Source organism: Geotrypetes seraphini, chromosome 15 (genome assembly GCF_902459505.1).
Source record: "Geotrypetes seraphini chromosome 15, aGeoSer1.1, whole genome shotgun sequence".
NCBI lineage: Eukaryota > Metazoa > Chordata > Amphibia > Gymnophiona > Dermophiidae > Geotrypetes > Geotrypetes seraphini.
Window position 1 is genome coordinate 55,086,607 of NC_047098.1, and position 18,523 is coordinate 55,105,129.

The 18,523-nt window shown below is 43.0% G+C and overlaps 1 protein-coding gene across 2 annotated transcripts in view; it reads right to left on the reverse strand.

Annotated features, from left to right (window-relative positions):
- The window catches only part of ZZEF1 (zinc finger ZZ-type and EF-hand domain containing 1), a 227,694-nt gene that overhangs the window by 24,905 nt on the left and 184,266 nt on the right, over positions 1–18,523 (reverse strand). For both annotated transcript variants that reach the window (XM_033921488.1, XM_033921487.1), the window contains exons 49-51: positions 12,184–12,327; positions 7,228–7,396; positions 1,409–1,507 (exon numbers count right to left, since the gene is read on the reverse strand). In XM_033921488.1, the coding sequence (XP_033777379.1) occupies positions 1,409–1,507; positions 7,228–7,396; positions 12,184–12,327 (412 nt within the window). The remainder of the gene's footprint in view (positions 1–1,408; positions 1,508–7,227; positions 7,397–12,183; positions 12,328–18,523) is intronic.

Consider the following 18,523-nt stretch of genomic DNA (forward strand, 5'->3'; position numbering starts at 1 on the left):
CAATTGCTGGCAGATAGAAATGCGCAGGTAATAGAGTGGTGGATCAGTTGCATGGGTTTATTTTGGGAGTAGTGGGGTGAATGTGGAGGTAATTTTGGGGTTTGGCACTTTGTGGGGTGGTAGAGAGTTGCTGGGTGTGTAGTGTTAGGGGTTGGAGCACATGGTGGGGTGATGGGGGATATTATTGGTATTGAAGTAGTTAGTAGCATGGTGTAGTGTTTGCAAAAGTAGCTCTAGGGCAGTGGTCTCAAACCAAATCCTTTACAGGGCCACATTTTACATTTGTAGGTATTTGGAGGGCCTCAGAAAAAATAGTTAATGTCTTATTAAAGAAATGGCAATATTGCATGAGGTAAAACTCTTTATAGTTTATAAATCTTTCCTTTTGGCTAAGTCTTAATAATAATATTGTAATTTATAGCTAAATAGACATATGATCAGGAAAGTGTTTTATTTTACTTTTGTGATTATGATAAACATACTGAGGGCCTCAATATAGTACCTGGTGGGCCTCATGTGGCCCCCAGGCTGCGAGCTTGAGACCACTGCTCTAGGGGTTGGGACAATGAGATGTAGTTTTGGAGAGTTGAGGGGCAGATGCAGAGGTAGGTTTTAGATGGTAGTGATACTTTGTGTGGGTGGTGGGAAACTTGTAATGGGGTAGTTTAGAGGGTTGAGGGCAGACAGTGGTGTGTTGGGAACAGTTGCAAGGGATGGGAGCAGTTTGTGGGATGAGTCGGGATGCAAATACAGGGAAAGGTAGGGGGTGGGGCAGCTGTGAACAGAGGAGAGGTAGTTTTAAAACAGAAATCCCCTAATTGCTATATTTTACTGTATATGGAACTGCTTCTCCACAGACATGCACAGGGCCTTTTTTTTTTTTTTTTTTTTTTGGGGGGGGGGTGATCTGGCCTATTTTCATGCTCAATGTGTTTTTTCACTGGGTTTTTCTCCCATGCAATGTTTCATCCCATTCGGTTTAATTATAAGAGTTATTTTTCCCCAATACAGACACTTCTCAATCCTTTTTGTATAATTCTTTCCAACTTCTGTAAATAGAGAATAAAAGCCCTCAAATGCCATCTTTCCTTGTCAGACAGGACAATATTTTAAGAGATGACATACATGATACTAAAACAGGAATACCACAAATAAGATAGATCCTAAACAAGCCATTTTGTTTTATGCTGCAGAACAGGGGTGGGTAACCTGAAGTCTTAATTTTACAATAGCCACTATAGCAGTTTGATGCCATTGCTTTTAATTAAATTTTTACTCATGCATTTAATTACCACAAAAGGTCTATGGAGTTCTGTGCATTTCCAATTTTAACATCATGTAATGTTATGCCCCACTAAGGATACTGACGACATTCAGGTTGCCCACTCCTGCTGTAGAGAGTACTTGCCTGTCTGGAACCTTCCACGATGGCCTGCAGTCACAGTGAACTTATAACCCCATTCAGTGTTGCTCATATCAGAAGTGAAGCGATAATATAATGTGTCTCCTACAACAGAAGGGTATAGAAAAAGCAGAGAAACATGAGGAGAAGAAAAGACCATGAAACAAATTTCGGAAACCATTCTTTTCTGGTATCTATAGCAAGTCTAAACCAAAGAATTTTACAATAAATTAAACTCACACGCAATGAATTCATGGCCCCAAAAGCTTTAAAATATGAAAGGCTATATTTACTAAAGTGCACGACCATGTGGATTAAATAGTATAGAATGGAGCTCTTTAAATTTATTTATTTATTTTTTAATTGATTCGGAGGTAGAACACATACTCCTTAACATTTACAGTACAAACAACAGAGAAATGAACCATACTGCAATAAAATACACCTTAACAGAACAACAGTAAGTATATGATTTGCTAATCAAAATAGTAGAGTGCCTAAGGACTTAGTCCTGGGGTTGATCCTGTGTGTTTGTGAATAATATTGCTGAAGGGTTACAGGGAAATTTTGCCTTTTTGCATTTGACAGAAAGATTTGTAACAAGAGTGGACACCCCAGAGGGAGTAGGCAAAATGATACATGATCTACAAAGACCTTAGGGCAATTAAACTTTACTACTACTATTACGGTAATTATTTCTATAGCGCTACCAGATGTAAGCAGCACTGTACAGAGTCACAAAGAAGATAGTCCCTGCTCAAAAGAGCTTATAATCTAAACAGCCAAGACAGACAAGTAGGATGTCATGGATACAGTTAAGGGGAACTGTTAATCAGCTGGCTAGGTTGGAGGGCAGAGGCGTAGGGTTAAGGATTGAAGGCTATATCAAAAAGGTGGGTTTTCAGTCTGCTTTTAAACAAGGTAAGGGAAGGGGCTTGATGGAAATGCTGAATGAAGCATTTGGAGTGCAACAATCCAAGGGAGCTGTATGTGACAGGAGGGGAGAGGCCGGTGTGCATAGGCTTGGAGTGTTGGTATCCGAGGATCTCAAGATGGTGGCCAAAGAAAGAAGGATGCTAGGCTGCATAGAGAGGGGCATGACCAGCAAAAAGGAGGGATAATATCCCTGTACAAGACACTGGTAAGGCCTCAAACACTATAAACCCAAGATCCTTTTCCCTATCTGTATATATCAACCCTTTACCTTTTAGCATATACAGCTTCTTTGGAGTTCTACTCTTTAAGCGCATCACTCTGCACTTCTTCACATTAAATTTTAACTGCTAAACATAATTTTTGCAGATCTCCTTTCATGCTATCTGCTCCCTTCACTCTGTTGCAAATCTTGGTATCATCTGCAAAAAGGCAAACTTTACCTTCTAACCCTTCTGCAATGTCCTTGATAAATATGTTGAATCAGCCCCACCACTGACCCTTGAGGCACTCCACTACTTACCTTTCTTACCTCCAAGTGAATTCCATTAACCACTACACTCTGATTTCTAACAGTTAATCAGTTTCTAATGTAGTCACCACTTTGGATTCTAACTTTCTTAAGCAGTTCCTTAAGCAGTGGACTTGCCCTCTCAAACTTAGTCTTGTGCAGGATCAGCCTCAATGCTGTATTTTGAAGTAATTACAGTCTCTTGAGGTCTCTCTCAGCAATGCGACAGTAGAGGGAGTTACAGTAATCTAAGTAGGGGAGGAGGACCACCTGGACCACTGCCCTGAAATTGGATGGGCTTAGGGTTCATCTAATTGTCCTCAGCTGCCTTAATCTTGCCAGCGAGTTGAATTGGTCTCTAATGCACAGTTACTTACTGTAACAGGTGTTATCCAGGGACAGCAGGCAGATATTCTCAACATGTGGGTGACGTCACTGACAGAGTCCCCTAGCGGACGATTTCGCAAGCAGACTTGCTTGAAGACCTTCAAGCTTCAGATTGGCCCACACATGCACGCGTGCCTCTCCCGCCCGACCTAGGACATGTGTCTCCTCAGCGTGGCCTCAGTTCAGATAGCTAGCAAAGAAGCCAACCACGGGAAGGTGGGTGGGTTGCAAGAATATCTGCCTGCTGTCCCTGGATAACACCTGTTACGGTAAGTAACTGTGCTTTATCCCAGGACAAGCAGGCAGCATATTCACAACATGTGGGAGACCTCCAAGCTAACCAGAGGGAGAGTTGGCAATTTAGGAGAACAGATTTTGCAAAACGGACTGGCCAAAAAGGCCATCACGCCTGGAGAAAGTATCCAGACAGTAGTGTGAGGTAAACATATGAACCTAGGACCAAATGGTAGCCTTACAGATTTCCTCAAGCGGAACAAAGCGGAGGAAAGCAACAGACGCCATCATCGCTCCGACCCTGTGGCCTGTGACTCGACCAGGCAGGGAGAGACAAGCCTGAGCGTAACAGAAAGAGATACAAGCGGCCAACCAGTTAGAAATGGTCCGCTTAGAAACAGAGCGACCAAAGCGATTAGGATCGAAAGAGAGGAACAGCTGAGGAGCAGAACGATGAGGAGCGGTGCGCTTCAAGTAGAAGGCCAGCGCACGCTTACAATCAAGAGAATGCAGAGCTACTTCTCCGGGGTGAGAATGGGGCTTCAGAAAAAACACAGGAAGAACAATGGATTGGTTGATGTGAAACTCAGAAACAAACTTAGGCAAGAACTTAGGATGGGTACGGAGAACCACCTTATCATGATGGAAGACAGTGAAAGGTGGGTCCGCAACCAAGGCTTGAAGCTCACTGACCCGACGGGCAGAAGTGAGAGCAATAAGAAACACAACCTTCCAAATAAGAAACTTTAAGCGAGCCCATGCTAGCGGCTCGAATAGGGGTTCCATTAAGCGAGCAAGGACCCCGTTAAGATCCCAAACCTCCGAAGGAGGTTTAAGGGGTGGATGAACGTGGAAAAGGCCTTTCACGAAGCAGGAAACCACAGGATGAACTGAGATAGGCTTCCCGTCAATCGGCTGATGAAAAGTAGCAATGGCAATAAGGTGGACTCGAACCCAAGAGGACTTGAGTCCAGCACCAGACAAGTGTAACAGATAATCCAGGACAGCAGATAAGGAGGCAGACAGCGGCTCCTGCTGTCGAGTAGCACACCAGGAAGAAAAGCGGGTCCACTTCTGATGGTAACATTTGTGTTTGGACTCCTTCCGAGATGCCTCCAGGATGTCCAGCACAGGCTGAGAGAACTGGAACAAGGGCATTAAGTCTCGAGGAACCAAGCTGTTAAGTGCAGAGACTGAAGGTTGGGATGAAGTAGAGAACCTAGACTCTGCGTAAGCAGAGAAGGAAAAACAGGCAGAAGAAGAGGCTCCCTTGAATTGAGTTGCAACAGAAGGGAGAACCAGGGCTGTCGGGGCCACCGAGGAGCTATCAGAATCATAGTGGCATGCGTGGACTTGAGCCTGACGAGAGTCTTCAGAATCATAGGGAATGGAGGGAACGCATACAGAAACAGGTTCGTCCAGTCCAGCAGAAAAGCATCCGCCTCAAGTCTAAGAGGGGTGTAAACCCTGGAGCAGAAGCGGGGCAACTTGTGATTGAGGGGGGACGCGAACAGACCTGTCCTTAGCTACTAAGTCTATTCCCTTCAGTACCTTGAATGTTTCTATCATGTCCCCTCTCAATCTCCTCTGCTCAAGGGAGAAGAGGCCCAGTTTCTCTAATCTTTCGCTGTACGGCAACTCCTCCAGCCCCTTAACCTCGCTCTTCTCTGGACCCTTTTGAGTAGTACCGTGTCCTTCTTCATGTACGGTGACCAGTGCTGGATGCAGTACTCCAGGTGAGGGCGTACCATGGCCCGGTACAGCAGCATGATAACCTTCTCTGTCTCTTCAGTCCAGTATCTGCCCCTTCCATTCACTGTCTGTTTTCCCCTGACATCTCTCCTCCTGCCCCCCCCACCCCCACCCCCAATTTGGTCTGGTATCCATCATCTTCCTTCTGTTCCCCTCATGGTCTGGCATCTCTATCTTTCCCTCCCCCTGTGGTTTTTAGCATATCTCTCTTCTCATTTCCTCCACTCAGATCTGATATCATTCTCTGCTCTCTCTTCCCTTTTCTTCTCTGGTCTTCCTTCTCTATTTTCTGCCTCCATCTAAATTAAATTCTTTCTTACTATTTAGTCCCGTTTCCCTCTTTTCACTGTGTCTACGCACAGCTTGTCACCTCTATCCCTCGCCCCTCCATTATCTTACTATTTTCTTCCAACTTTATTTATCTCCTCCTTCCATCCAGTATGTGTTCTTTTCCCACTTCCATTCAGCATCTGCTCTCCCCTCTCAACTGACATCCATCTGCCTTCTGCTCTCTCTCCCGTCTTCTCACTTCCATCATCTGTCCCCCTTCTCTCTCTCTCATCCCCAAACTTCAATCATCTGCCCCCTTCCCCTCATCTTTGTGGGTCACTTTCTTTCCCCTGAGGGTGGCTCATGTCAGAGGGGAAGCTTTGGCCGAGCAGAACCGCTTGCAAGGAACAGTGGAACTTACTTGATTGATGTCGATGCTGGGGCCCGTTGCCGTTTGAAGGAAAAAAAAAAAAAAGGTGGAAAAAAGGGACCTGCAAAGGCGAGAGGAAGGGAAACCTCCAGGACAGCTGCTCTTTGCCCTCCTTCAGCGGCCCAAGAGTCCAGACCAACAGCGGCAGCTCTGTGTACTTCTAACTTCGGCACAGAGGTGCCCTAATCAATAGTTTAGCGCGATTTCATGAGGCAGACTCGGGGCCTTTGATAGCCGGCCTAGCAAAGGCCCCGAGGCTGCCTTATGAAACCTCGCTAAACTATTGATTAGGGGCAGCTCTGTGCCGAAGTTAAAAGCATACAGAGCTGCCGCTGCTGGTCTGGAGGTGCGGAGACAAGGCAGGAGGCAAACGCGGTGGAAGGCAGGAGTCCCGGCACAGCGACTGCAACAGGAAGTTGCAAGTCAGCTGACGCCGGCCTTTCGTTGCAGCAGGGACCGAATCCTTCGTGGACCGGCAAGATTTTGTTTGCGGACCGGCAGCGGTCCGCGGACCGGCGGTTGAAGAACTGTGGTATAGAAGGTGTGGATGTGGGGATTGGAGATATGTCTGCCTTTCTTCTGTGAATGGAGCAATATCTACTCCATTCTCATACATACTTTTGTCAGCCGACTGTGGTCCTTTCTTTAGGATTTATAGAAGAAAAGACAGAAGTATTTGTTTAGCACATCTGCTTTTTCCTCATCACTCCTCCACACGGTGGGTCACAGAATCTTTCTGTCTTATCATTCCATTTCTAGCCTTCTTTTTTTCACTAATATAACGAATAAGTCTTGTCACCTTTCCTTACATTTTTAGCCATTTGTTCTGCTTTTGCTTTTACCAGAAGATATCTTGTTTTGCTTCTCTCAGTTTTATCCAATATTCATTTGTGTTCTTCTTCTTGAGTTCATCTGTATTTCATGAATGCCACCTTTTTTGCCTTTATTTTTTCTGATAACAGTTCTCCAAACAAGTGGATGTTTCCTTTTTCTCTTGTTTTTATTTATTTGCCTCAGAGCAGGTATAAATTTCCATGACAGCATGTGTGTGCTACTAGGTATTATTGGAAGAGCCTATTTTTGTGCTATGCCTTTATAAAATAGGCATAAAATAGATGCAATGTTTGGAAATATTATAGGTAGAACATTACCATGTTTAAATATTATTTTTGCAATGCTGATCAAAGTGGTTTGTTACAGTAAAGGAGAAAGAACCACCATTTAAAAGATAGCAATGATGACTATCCATGCCAATTATTTATTAATTGCACTGACTGGTGAGGGATAAACACCACCTCATTTTCTCACCTGGAAGTTCAAAGTCAGTCCACTTTTGTGGAGAGCCACTGAAACTGTGCCGATCTTGCATAAAATCCCGGCTGCTGGAAATAAGTAACTCATCACAGCCTTCCTCTGTGTGGCACTGTGGATCAAATTTGATGGCAAGGTAGATCGCACCGGGGATATGGACTTTATCCTGAACAGAAACAGAACTTTTCCATAATATGTTGTCTGAATACAAGCATTAAAAGAACAAGTCTATCAAACATTTTCAAACACAGGATTACTTTGTTCAGGTGAAAGCATAGTTGCTTACCTGTAATGGGGGTTCTCTGTGGATAACTAGATAATGCAGATATACTTGGTTTTATTCTTCATTAACCATTAGTTCAGAATGGCCCTCTCTAGACTGATGGAATTTTCTTCCTCCAATTAGTGGTCCCATAGACTTCTTGCCTTACTGACATAACCAGAGTCCGAAAAGTCAATTCCAAGCTTGCATGGATAAAATAAAGTGTATTCTGAGAAAAGATGAATCTAATCAATGGAACAGAACTACAGTCCTTGGAAAGGAAAAATGTTTGCTCTTTTTCTTCTTTGTGCCTTTTTTAGGGGAAGGAGGAAGGGAGGTGTGTCCTCATTATCCAGTTATCCATGGAAACCCCCTGTTACAAGTAAGCAACTATGCTTTCTCCTTGGAAAATCTGGAAAATGCAGCTACACTTGGTACCTCCAAATCTGAGGGTTGACGGGTATATGAGTACTTTGTAAGGGACAACCTGATGTGTTTTAAGGAAGGAGAAGAAGATTAAGCAAAAAGATTCTGTAACACAGCTTGTTCATATCTGCTGTCAGTCCTTGCTGCAGTGTCCAAGCAATAGTGTTTGGTAAAAGCGTGAAGTGTTGACCAGGTTGCTGCTTTGCATATATCTACAATATGAATTCCTTGTAAATAAAACATAGAAGTTGACATGGATCTTAGGCAATGAGCACTAACAGGGTAAGGAGGATAAAGATTGGCCTGCTGATGACAAAGGTTAATCCAGTCTGTGATCCACATGGTCAAAGTTCACTTGACTACTGTTTGGCCTAGAGATTGTGGTCAAAAAGACACAAAGAGTTGAGTAGAGCATCAGAAAGATTTGGTACAATCTATATAGTATAGGAGCACTCACCGACAATACAAAGTATGTAAAGACTGCTCTGTTGGAAGAATATGAGGCTTAGGAAAGAAAACAGGTAGAACGATATGTTCTTAACATATATAAAAAAAGATAAGAATAGCCTTAATGGGTCAGACCTATGGTCCATCTAGCCCAGTATCCTGTCTTTACAGAGGACAATCCAAGTCACAAGTACCAGACAAAAACCCAGCATTCCATGCCACTGACAGCAACATTCCATGTCACCGATCCAGGGCAACAGTGGCTTTTCCCATGTCTGTCTCAATAGCAGACTATGGACTTTTCCTCCAGAAACCTTTCCAAACTTTTTTTTAAACCAGCTACATTAACCACTCTTACCACATTCCTCTGGCAATGCGTTCCAGAGCTTAACTATTCTCTGAGTGAAAAAATATTTCCTCCTTTTGGTTTTAAAAGTATTACTCTGTAACTTCATCGAGTGTTCCCTAGACTTTGTAAATCTTGATGCAGTAAAAAAATTGATCCACTCAGGATTTTGTAGACTTCAATCATATCTTCCCTCAGCCGTCTCTTTTCCAAGCTGAAGAGCCCTAACTGTTTCAGTATTTCCTCATACGAGAGGAGTTCCATCCCCTTTATCATCTTGATTGCCCTTCTTTGAACCTTTTCTAGTGCTGATGTTCCAATTTCCTAAAGTGTTCCTGCAGTTTTTCACAGTACCCAAGCATTTTAACAACTTTGAACAGTTTAGTGTCAACTGCAAATTTAATCACCTCATTCATAGTTCCAATTTCCAGATCATTTATAAATAAGACGGGGAGGGGGGTAGCTGGGTGCAAAGTCCGACGGGGAGGGGGTGGCTGGGTGCAGAGTATGACTGGGAAGGTGTCTGGGTGCAGAGCCTGGCAGGGAGAGGCTGGGTGCAGGGGGTAGGGAGTTGGGAAGGCAGAGAGGACATATGCTCAGGGGGTTGGGAAAGACAGATACTGCACATACTGGGAGGGGGTTGGGAAGGACAAATGCTCGTGCTGGGGGGGAGGGGTCAGGAAAGGAGGAAAAAAGATGCTGCACAGTTGGAGTAGTGGGAAGGGAGAGAAAGAAATGCTGCCGGTGGGGGAGGGAAAAGGAACGGAGAATTGTTGGACATAGGTGTGTCACAAGACACACCAGAGAAGCAGTAATAGCCAATAGGCTCTCAGAGAGACAAGTCCTGCTTAGTGCACATTTATAAACAACCATATAGATTATAACTCCAATTAAATATATAAATGTGTGAAGCGAGGTGTCCTCAGTGTGGGAAGTCAGCAAAGAGAGAAAATTCCCCAGCGCTTTACACAACAAGGCCCAGGTCAACAGACTCCTGGACACCTCACGTGTGCTCAAATCAATAATGCAATAATTAAGTACAATAATTTAACAGTGATATAAATTAATCACATAAATGCTACGATAAAGCAGGAAAAGTCGTTCTGAAAGCCCCCCCCAGCCAGTTCCTAGACAAAAAAATCAGACTTAGCTTGAAAAAATTGTCCATTGGTCTGTAGTCAACAGGAGGGCAGCATTCCTACACCACCAGATAACCAGGTGTGTGGCATGAGAGGGAAAGAGAGATGATGTATATGGAGAAAGGAAGAAAGAGGGAGAATTGTTGGCCACGATAGTGGTAGAGAGGAGGGAGGGAGAAATGTTACACTGGGAGGGAAGAGAGATGACACAAAGAAGGGAGAGATGCCAGACCACTGGAATGGGAAGGAGGGGAGAGAGAGATGCCAGACTGCAGAAAGGAGAGGAGAGAGATGTTAGACTTCGGAAAGAGGGAGGGAAGGAGAGAGAGATGCCAGGCTATGGGAAGAAGAGGAGAAAGATGCCAAAGCATATGAGGGGGAAGGGGGAAGGCAGATGTCTGACCATGGGAAAGGGATGAGATGGTGCATAGGGATGAAGGGGAGACAGGGGGAGACAGAGGGAGGAGATGGTGCACCGTAATGGGTGCGACAAGGAAGAGATAAGAAGAAATGCTCCTTATAGATAGATGGGAGTAGGGGAGAAGAAAGATGGAGGAGATGGAACGCATGGATAGATGGGAAGGGAAGGCATGGAAAAGTAGATTTTGAGAAGAAAGCAGAAAAATAGAAGGAAGTTGAATTAAAAAAATTAATATTAAAGATGGATGTATGGCAGAACGTGAAGGAGAGAAAAACAGCAAATGGATAAGGTGGCCCTGGATACACAGTTAAGAGCACAGACAGAAGGAAGTGCAGCCAGAGACTGGGAAGATGGTTTGAAAACCAAAATCACCAGGCAACAAAGGTAGGGGAAATGATTTTATTTTCAATTTAGTGATTTAATTGTGTCAGTTATGAGAAATTACATCTGCTGTCTATATTTTGCACTGTTCAGGAAGAAATGCATTTGTTGCTATTTCTCTGGGGGTTGTACTGCATGCAGAGTCTTGCATCTTAGGGTTTTGTTTGTAAATATTAGTACTTTTAGTCTGTGGTCCTGTATTTGCATACGGGTTATCTGCATGTGTGACCAAGGCCAGGTGTTCTGGTAGGAATGAATGTTGAAAAACATGTATGCTTTGCACAGTTTAATTTTGTGGTTAACGATTATGTATTGTTAATAAGATTATATTGTGTGTATATGAAAAATGAATGGAAAAAATGGTATTACAATTAGTACTTTTATGGGGGTGGGGTCATAGGCGAAGCTTGGGTGGGGTCTGGGGTGGTGCTTGCGGGCTCCCCCAAACAAAAAAGCGTTCCGCTGCCTATGGTCTGGAAATCTAGCTGGGAGTGGAGTGGCTTTCTGTGAAGTTTGCTGAGAAGCAACAGTCTCCACCAGTCTTTTAAATTTAGAATGCTTCTCCTTATGAGAAACTTTGCCATCTGTATGTTTAGCCTCCGAAGGGAAAATGTAGAAATGAGAAGTACTAGTGTCAGTTCCCATTGGTGCTTTACAGATTAACAATAGTACTAGTAGTAGTGCTTTAATGAAGCCCGTGGGGACTGTAGAGATAATAGTGCTAACAGACGAAGAGCCCTCTGGTACTTTAGAAAGGTTCCTTGGGTCAGCACTGTCTGCCAGAGTAGACATAATAAAAGCGCTGTTTGTCTTCTGAACTGTGAGGGCAACATGGAAGAAAAAAAGACTCCTGTGATGTCTACAAGGCAGGAAGATCACAGGACCACTAATCGGAGGAAGAAAATTTCATAGTAACATAGTAACATAGTAGATGACGGCAGATAAAGACCCGAATGGTCCATCCAGTCTGCCCAACCTGATTCAATTTAAATTTTTTTTTTTTTCTTCTTAGCTATTTCTGGGCGAGAATCCAAAGCTTTACCCGGTAATGTGCTTGGGTTCCAACTGCCGAAATCTCTGTTAAGACTTACTCCAGCCCATCTACACCCTCCCAGCCATTGAAGCCCTCCCCTGCCCATCCTCCTCCAAACGGCCATGCACAGACACAGACCGTGCAAGTCTGCCCAGTAACTGGCCTAGTTCAATCTTTAATATTATTTTCTGATTCTAAATCTTCTGTGTTCATCAGTCTAGAGAGGGCCATTCCGCACTAATGACTAATGAAGAACAACCACCAAGTGTGGCTGCATTATCCAGCTTATCCAAGATGAATACCAATAACCAAAAATTTATATTTATGTTAATCATTTATGCAGGTGAAAATGTATTCTGAGAAAGAAAATTTGTTGCTGCAAATAGTTTTGAGTGAGTCTTTGGAAATATCCATTTATTAGGTTGTCAAAACTTACCTACATGAAATGCACATACAGTATGCTACCAAAGACATACTTTCTTAGAAAAAAATGCATACCTCAAAATTTGTGTTGTTTTTATAGGGATGTTTGGACTCCCGGACTTGCACTGCCATGCCAGTCTCCTCCATAAAATGGCAAGCTGTCAGTGCCACTGTTCTCAGCATGCCTGCACTGCATCCATGCAGTACTTTTTGCAACATCTAAGAAGAAATGAACCACCTCAATGATAATCATTGCTATGAGGAGACTGATGCATCTATTTTTGAGCAAGCTAAAGGGGTCTATTAACTAAATTGCACTAAACTATTTCCCCACGGTATTCATTAAACTATGGTAACCGAGTACAACAGCTTACTGAATACCATGTAACTCATGCTGTCACTACCAGAAGAATTAACTTGTATACATTTTCAGTCCAACCCCTCCCTCCTCCACCACCACCATTAAGTAAAAACTAAAGGGACTTGAAGCCCTGAGTTATCCTCTTCCTCACCAGTTACAGATTCATCTTCTTACAAAAAACCAAAACAAAATCTATGAGTTCCCCCCTTCTCCCATAGAGTAAGGTGTAAAGCCCTACCCCCTGAAGACATCTCCTTGAACATCTGGGTTCCTCCAATTTCCACACCTTCCCCAAGCTGGCAGGGCTTCCAGGCTGAAGAGGAGCAAGGAAAATCCTAAGTTGCTCCCACCCCATGGACACTGTCATCTAAAATATAACCTGGGCTTCAAACTCCATATGCTTTTACTGCGGATGCAGACATTAATTACCCCATTTGAGATTGTTAGCTATTAAAACGTAACATAAATTTTATCATGATCTGTATTATGCTATTTCCATATGAATGTGCTGCTTTGGTTACGATACAGCTCATATTTTTGCATGTGTGGGGCCTGATTTAGTGCTGTATTATGAGTAGTATGAAGTTCATGTTATCACTAATATGTTTTTAATGTAAGCTGATTGCTAGTTTCAGTTTTAAGACATTAAAGCTAATAAGTCATTAATAAGGACCAAAAAATGAGCATGATTAGGGGCCTCTGAAAGTAGACATAGAAACAAAGAAACAGAAATATGATGGCAGATAAATAGCCAAATAGTCCATCCAGTTTGCCCATCCACAGCATCCACTATCTCCTTCTCTCCCTTAGAGATCCCACATGCCTGTCTCACGCTTTCCTGAATTCAGATATAGTTTTTGTCTCCCATCACCTCTACCAGGAGCCTATTCCATACATCTATCACTCTTTCTGTAAAAAAGTATTTTCTTAGATCACTCCTGAGCATTACCTCTTAACTTCATTTTATGCCCTCTAATTCCAGAGCTTCCTTTCAAATGAAAGAGACTTGCCTCATTCACATTTATGCCATGTAGGTATTTAAATATCTCTCAAGAAAATTTTTTTTGTACTAACAAATAATTATAAAAATATCAAAAAATGTTACTCGACAGGGGTGGGTGGTTTCCCAAGGATCCACATATAACTCTAACAAGTGGAGAAAAAGCTTCAACATACAGTCCAAAATAATACACCCACCACTGTGCACAGGATGTATTAATTGTCAAAGGAAAACTTTTACTTAGCTTAAATGCATGGCTGATAGCGCTACAGCTCCACTGCTGGTACTGTCTTTTTCCTCACTTCGTCAGTGTCCTGCAATTCACCTAGATCCATGCTAAGCCACTCCTATTTAAACATCTCTATCATATCTCTCCTCTCCTGCCTTTCCACCAAAATAGAAGAGTTTCTTTTGGTCTCTTCTGGATTTTCTTCTCTATGGATACTTTGGGGTCAATCCTCTTTGAAACCAACTACTTTCCAATGTAACGTAACTTCCTGGAAATGTCCAGCTATCTTCCAATGTAATGTAACTTCCTGGAAATGTCCAGTTATCTTCCAATGTAATGTAACTTCCTGGAAATGTCCAGTTATCTTCCAATGTAATGTAACTTCCTGGAAATGTCCAGCTATCTTCCAATGTAATGTAACTTCCTGGAAATGTCCAGCTATCTTCCAATGTAATGTAACTTCCTGGAAATGTCCAGCTATCTTCCAATGTAATGTAACTTCCTGGAAATGTCCAGTTATCTTCCAATGTAATGTAACTTCCTGGAAATGTCCAGTTATCTTCCAATGTAATGTAACTTTCTGGAAATGTCCAGCTATCTTCCAATGTAATGTAACTTCCTGGAAATTTCCAGCTATCTTCCAATGTAATGTAACTTCCTGGAAATGTCCAGCTATCTTCCAATGTAATCCGCAAGGTACAAGCAGAATAGAAGTCACTAATTTAATGTAATGTTTCCACCAAAATATACATATTGAGATCTTGAAGTCTGTCAACATACACCTTATGATGAAGACCACTGACCATATTAGTAGCCTTCCTCTGGACAGACTCCATCCTCTTTATATATTTTTGAAGGTGTGGTCTCCAGAATTGTACACAATATTCTAAATGAGTCCTCACCAGAGTCTTATACAAAGGCATCAATAGCTCCTTTTTCCCTACTGACCATACTGCTGCCAAATTTCAGACCATTCTTCAAGTTCTTCCTTAGCCAAAGTCCTACAGACATTTTATACAAGTTTCTACATAAACACACCACATACAGTACTAAGCCATTCTAGGATACCAGACTGCTTACTATTTTTTCTTTGATTGTCCTGTTCATTATACAATCTTCCTCCAGTAACATAGAAACATACAGTATATGTTACTATGTTATTACATAGTAAATGACAGCAGATATAGATCTGAATGGTCCATCCAGTAATAACATGCTTTACAATTTCATGATTACATTAAAATGTCTTTTTTTGTTATTTCTGGGCCATAGACCCTTGCGCTAAACACTAATGCATCCATAGACTAACATGCACACGTTAGCATTTAGCACGCGCTAATCAGTTAGTGCACCTTAGTAAAAGAGGGCCTTGGAGTTGCCATTGATGCTCACTCCAGCCTATCCAAACCATCTCATTTGTGGAATTCAGATGGTGAAAGCCTGACCATTCATATTCTAATTAGAGATCTTCTGTGTTCATCCTATGATTTTTTTGAATTCTGCTACCGTTTTCCTCTCCAGAGGGCATTCCAGGCATCTACCACACTCTCTGTAAAAAATAATTTCCTAATATTACTCTTAAGTCTACCACCCCTCAATCTCAATTTATGTCCTGTAGTTTTACCAATTTTCCTTCTTTGGAAAAATATTTGGTTTTATATTAATACCTTTCAAGTATCTAAATGTCTATATCATATTACCCTTGTCCCTCTACTCCTCCAGAGTATACATGTTGAGGTCTTCTAGTCTCTTCTCATACTTATTTTGGCACAAACCCCCTACCATTTTTGTCACTTTCCTCTGGACCACTTCAAGTCTTCCTATATCCTTGGCCAGATACGGCCTGAACACAATAGTGGGGCCTTACCAACAACCTGTACAAGGGCATCAACATCTCTTTTCTTCTGCTGGTCATACCTTTCTCTATAGAGCCACTGTTGCATCACCTTTAGATCCTCAGACTATCACCCCAAGGCCCCTTTCCTCATCTGTGCAAATCAGCCTCTTGCCTCCCAGCACATTCATCGCCCTCGAATTTCTACTCCCAAATGCATTACTCTGCATTTCTTTGCATTGAATTTTAGTTGACAGACTTTAGAGCATTCTTACAACTTTTACAGATCCTTTTTCATGTTTTCCACTCCCTCCGAGGTGTCCACTCTGTTGCAAATCTTGGTATCATCCACAAAAAGACAAACCTTACCTTCTAACCCTTTGGCAATATTGCTTATAAACATACTGAACAGAAAACAGCTCCAGGCCACTATTCACCTTTCCTTCCTCCGAGCAAATTCTATTAACCACCACCCTCTGACATCTGTCTGTCAACCAATTTCTAATTCAGTTCCCCACTTTGGGTTCTAACTTCAGCTAGTCAAGTTTGTTCAAGAGCCTCCTATGAGGAACTGTGTCAAAGGCTTTGCTGAAATCTAAGTAAATTATATCTAGCACACTTCCTCAATCTAATTTTCTAGTTACCCTGTCAAACAATTCAATCAGATTTGGTTGGCATGATTTACCTTTAGTAAACCCATGTTGTCTTGGATCTTGTCCCATTAGATTATAGGAATTTTACTATTCTTTCCTTCAGCAACACTTCCATTATTTTTCCAATAACCGAAGTGAGGCTTACTAGCCTGTAGTTTCCTGCTTCATCTCTGCAACTACTTTTGTGAAGAAGAACCACATCTACTCTTCTCCAATCCCATGGAACCTCTCCCATCTCCAGGGATTTATTGAACAAATCTTTAAGTTGACCCGCCAGAACCTCTCTGAGCTCCCTCAATATCCTGGGATGGATCCCATCTGGTTCCATGGCTTTGTCCACCTTCAATTTTTCAAGTTGTTCATAAACAAGTTCTTCCTTGAACGGAGTGATATCCACTCCATTCTCACATGTAACTTTGCCAGCCAATCACAGTCTTTCAGGATTTTCTTCCGTGAATACAGAACAGAAGTATTTGTTTAGTACATTCATCACTCTTCACATAGCTGTGGTTTCCTCTTGGTTTTTTCTTGTGGACTATATATGAGCTGCTTAATCTTGTGTTAGTTATGTTTTTTTGTTTCTTTATTGTATACTTTTCGAAGCTCTGTATCCTAATCAAAGCTATTTTTTATGTACTATTTTAAATGTGTAATTTAAAAAAAAAACAAAACCCAATACACGGTAGCCTTTTAACTATGGAACCAGAAGGCTAGGTCAAGGCCATTAAAAATGTCAATATCAACCTGTAAAGCAGCTAATTTAGCCATTCCATTTTCCAGAAGTGTGTTTTACACATTAGGTCTTGAGTGGTGGGAACTGCAGGGAAGGGTTTGATTTTAAGTGGAGCTTTCAGTTTGCATAGGAATCTTTCAATTAATCTATCTTCCTGACTGTAAGTTAGGTGGCTAGATCCTCTTCATCCAAAGTATTTATTTTCAAAACCCCTTGAATATCTGACTTAGCCAGCAAAATTGTAACCAGATTAGTTGACACAAAAAAAATTTTCAGCCTCAGTCTGGCCTACTAGGTTGTAGCTGAAAAGTCACCTAAATTTAGCTGATTAAAATCTAGCCAGTTAAATCAGGGACATGGGGGTTTTGAAAATAGTCCCCTTGGCAAACATATACTATTTAAAATACAGTGGTACCTTGGATTATGAGCATAATCCGTTCCAGGAGCATGCTCGTAATCCAAAATACTCATTTATCAAAGCGAGTTTCCCCATAGAAAATAATGGAAACTCGCTTTGATACATTCCCACCCCCCCACCCGATAACCGGCATCGCTTCCCTCCCCCGCTCGCAAAGGCCCCCTCGCTCCTCGTGTGCCTAGAAGATCTTCCGGCTTCTGCCTGCCTGCCTTGAGCATGCATCTGCGCATGTTCAAGGACTTCTAATTCTCCCTCTTGCCGAGAATCTTGGTGAGAGGGCGAATTAGAAGTCCTTGAGCATGTGCAGATGCATGTTCAAGGCAGGCAGGCAGAAGCCGGAAGATCTTCTAGGCACACGATCTGTGCCTGCGCTAGACAGGGGGGGGGGTAAGTTTAAGTTGTTCGGGGGGGGGGGTGCCGGTTGGAGCGAGGGGGCCTTTGCGAGCAGGGGGGGAGCGATGCTGGTTATCGGGGGAGGGATGCTCGCAATTCGAGTCAATACTCGGTTTGCGAGTCAAAAGTTTGCTGACTGTTTTGCTCGTCTTGCAAAACACTCGCAAACCGGGTTATTCGCAAACCGAGGTTTGACTGTATTCTAATTACCTTACTGTAAAGATAATGTATGTCAAGATGAGCAGAAAATAATTGCATGTGTTGCCATTTTGAATGTTTGTTAGTGCACTTCAGCAAGGTTTATACTAATTGCCAGGGAGAAAATAACCGCTGAAGTATATCTGCAAAATACAGTGGTACCTCGGTTTATGAGTGCACCGGTTTGCGAGTGTTTTGCAACACGAGCAAAATATTTGCAAAATCGGTGCCTCGGAAACCGAACATGGCTCGATTTACGAGCGCACCCCCCGCAATCCGGCACCCTCGCCCCCGCAATCCAGCACCCCCCCGCCACGATTGGGACCCCCCGCCATGATCCGGCCCCCCTCGCTTCTTACCCTCATCTGGGCACCCCGAAGATCGGCCTCCTCGTCTGCTGGGCCTTGAGCATCTGCGCATGCTCAAGGCCCAGCAGACGAGGAGGCCGATCTTCGGGGTGCCCAGATGAAGGTAAGAAGTGGCGGAGGGGTGCCCAATCATGTTGGGGGGGTGCCGGATCATGTCGGGGGGGGGGGGGGTGCCAGATCGTGACGGGGGGTGCCAGATTGTGGCGGGGGGTTGCCAGATCGCGTCGG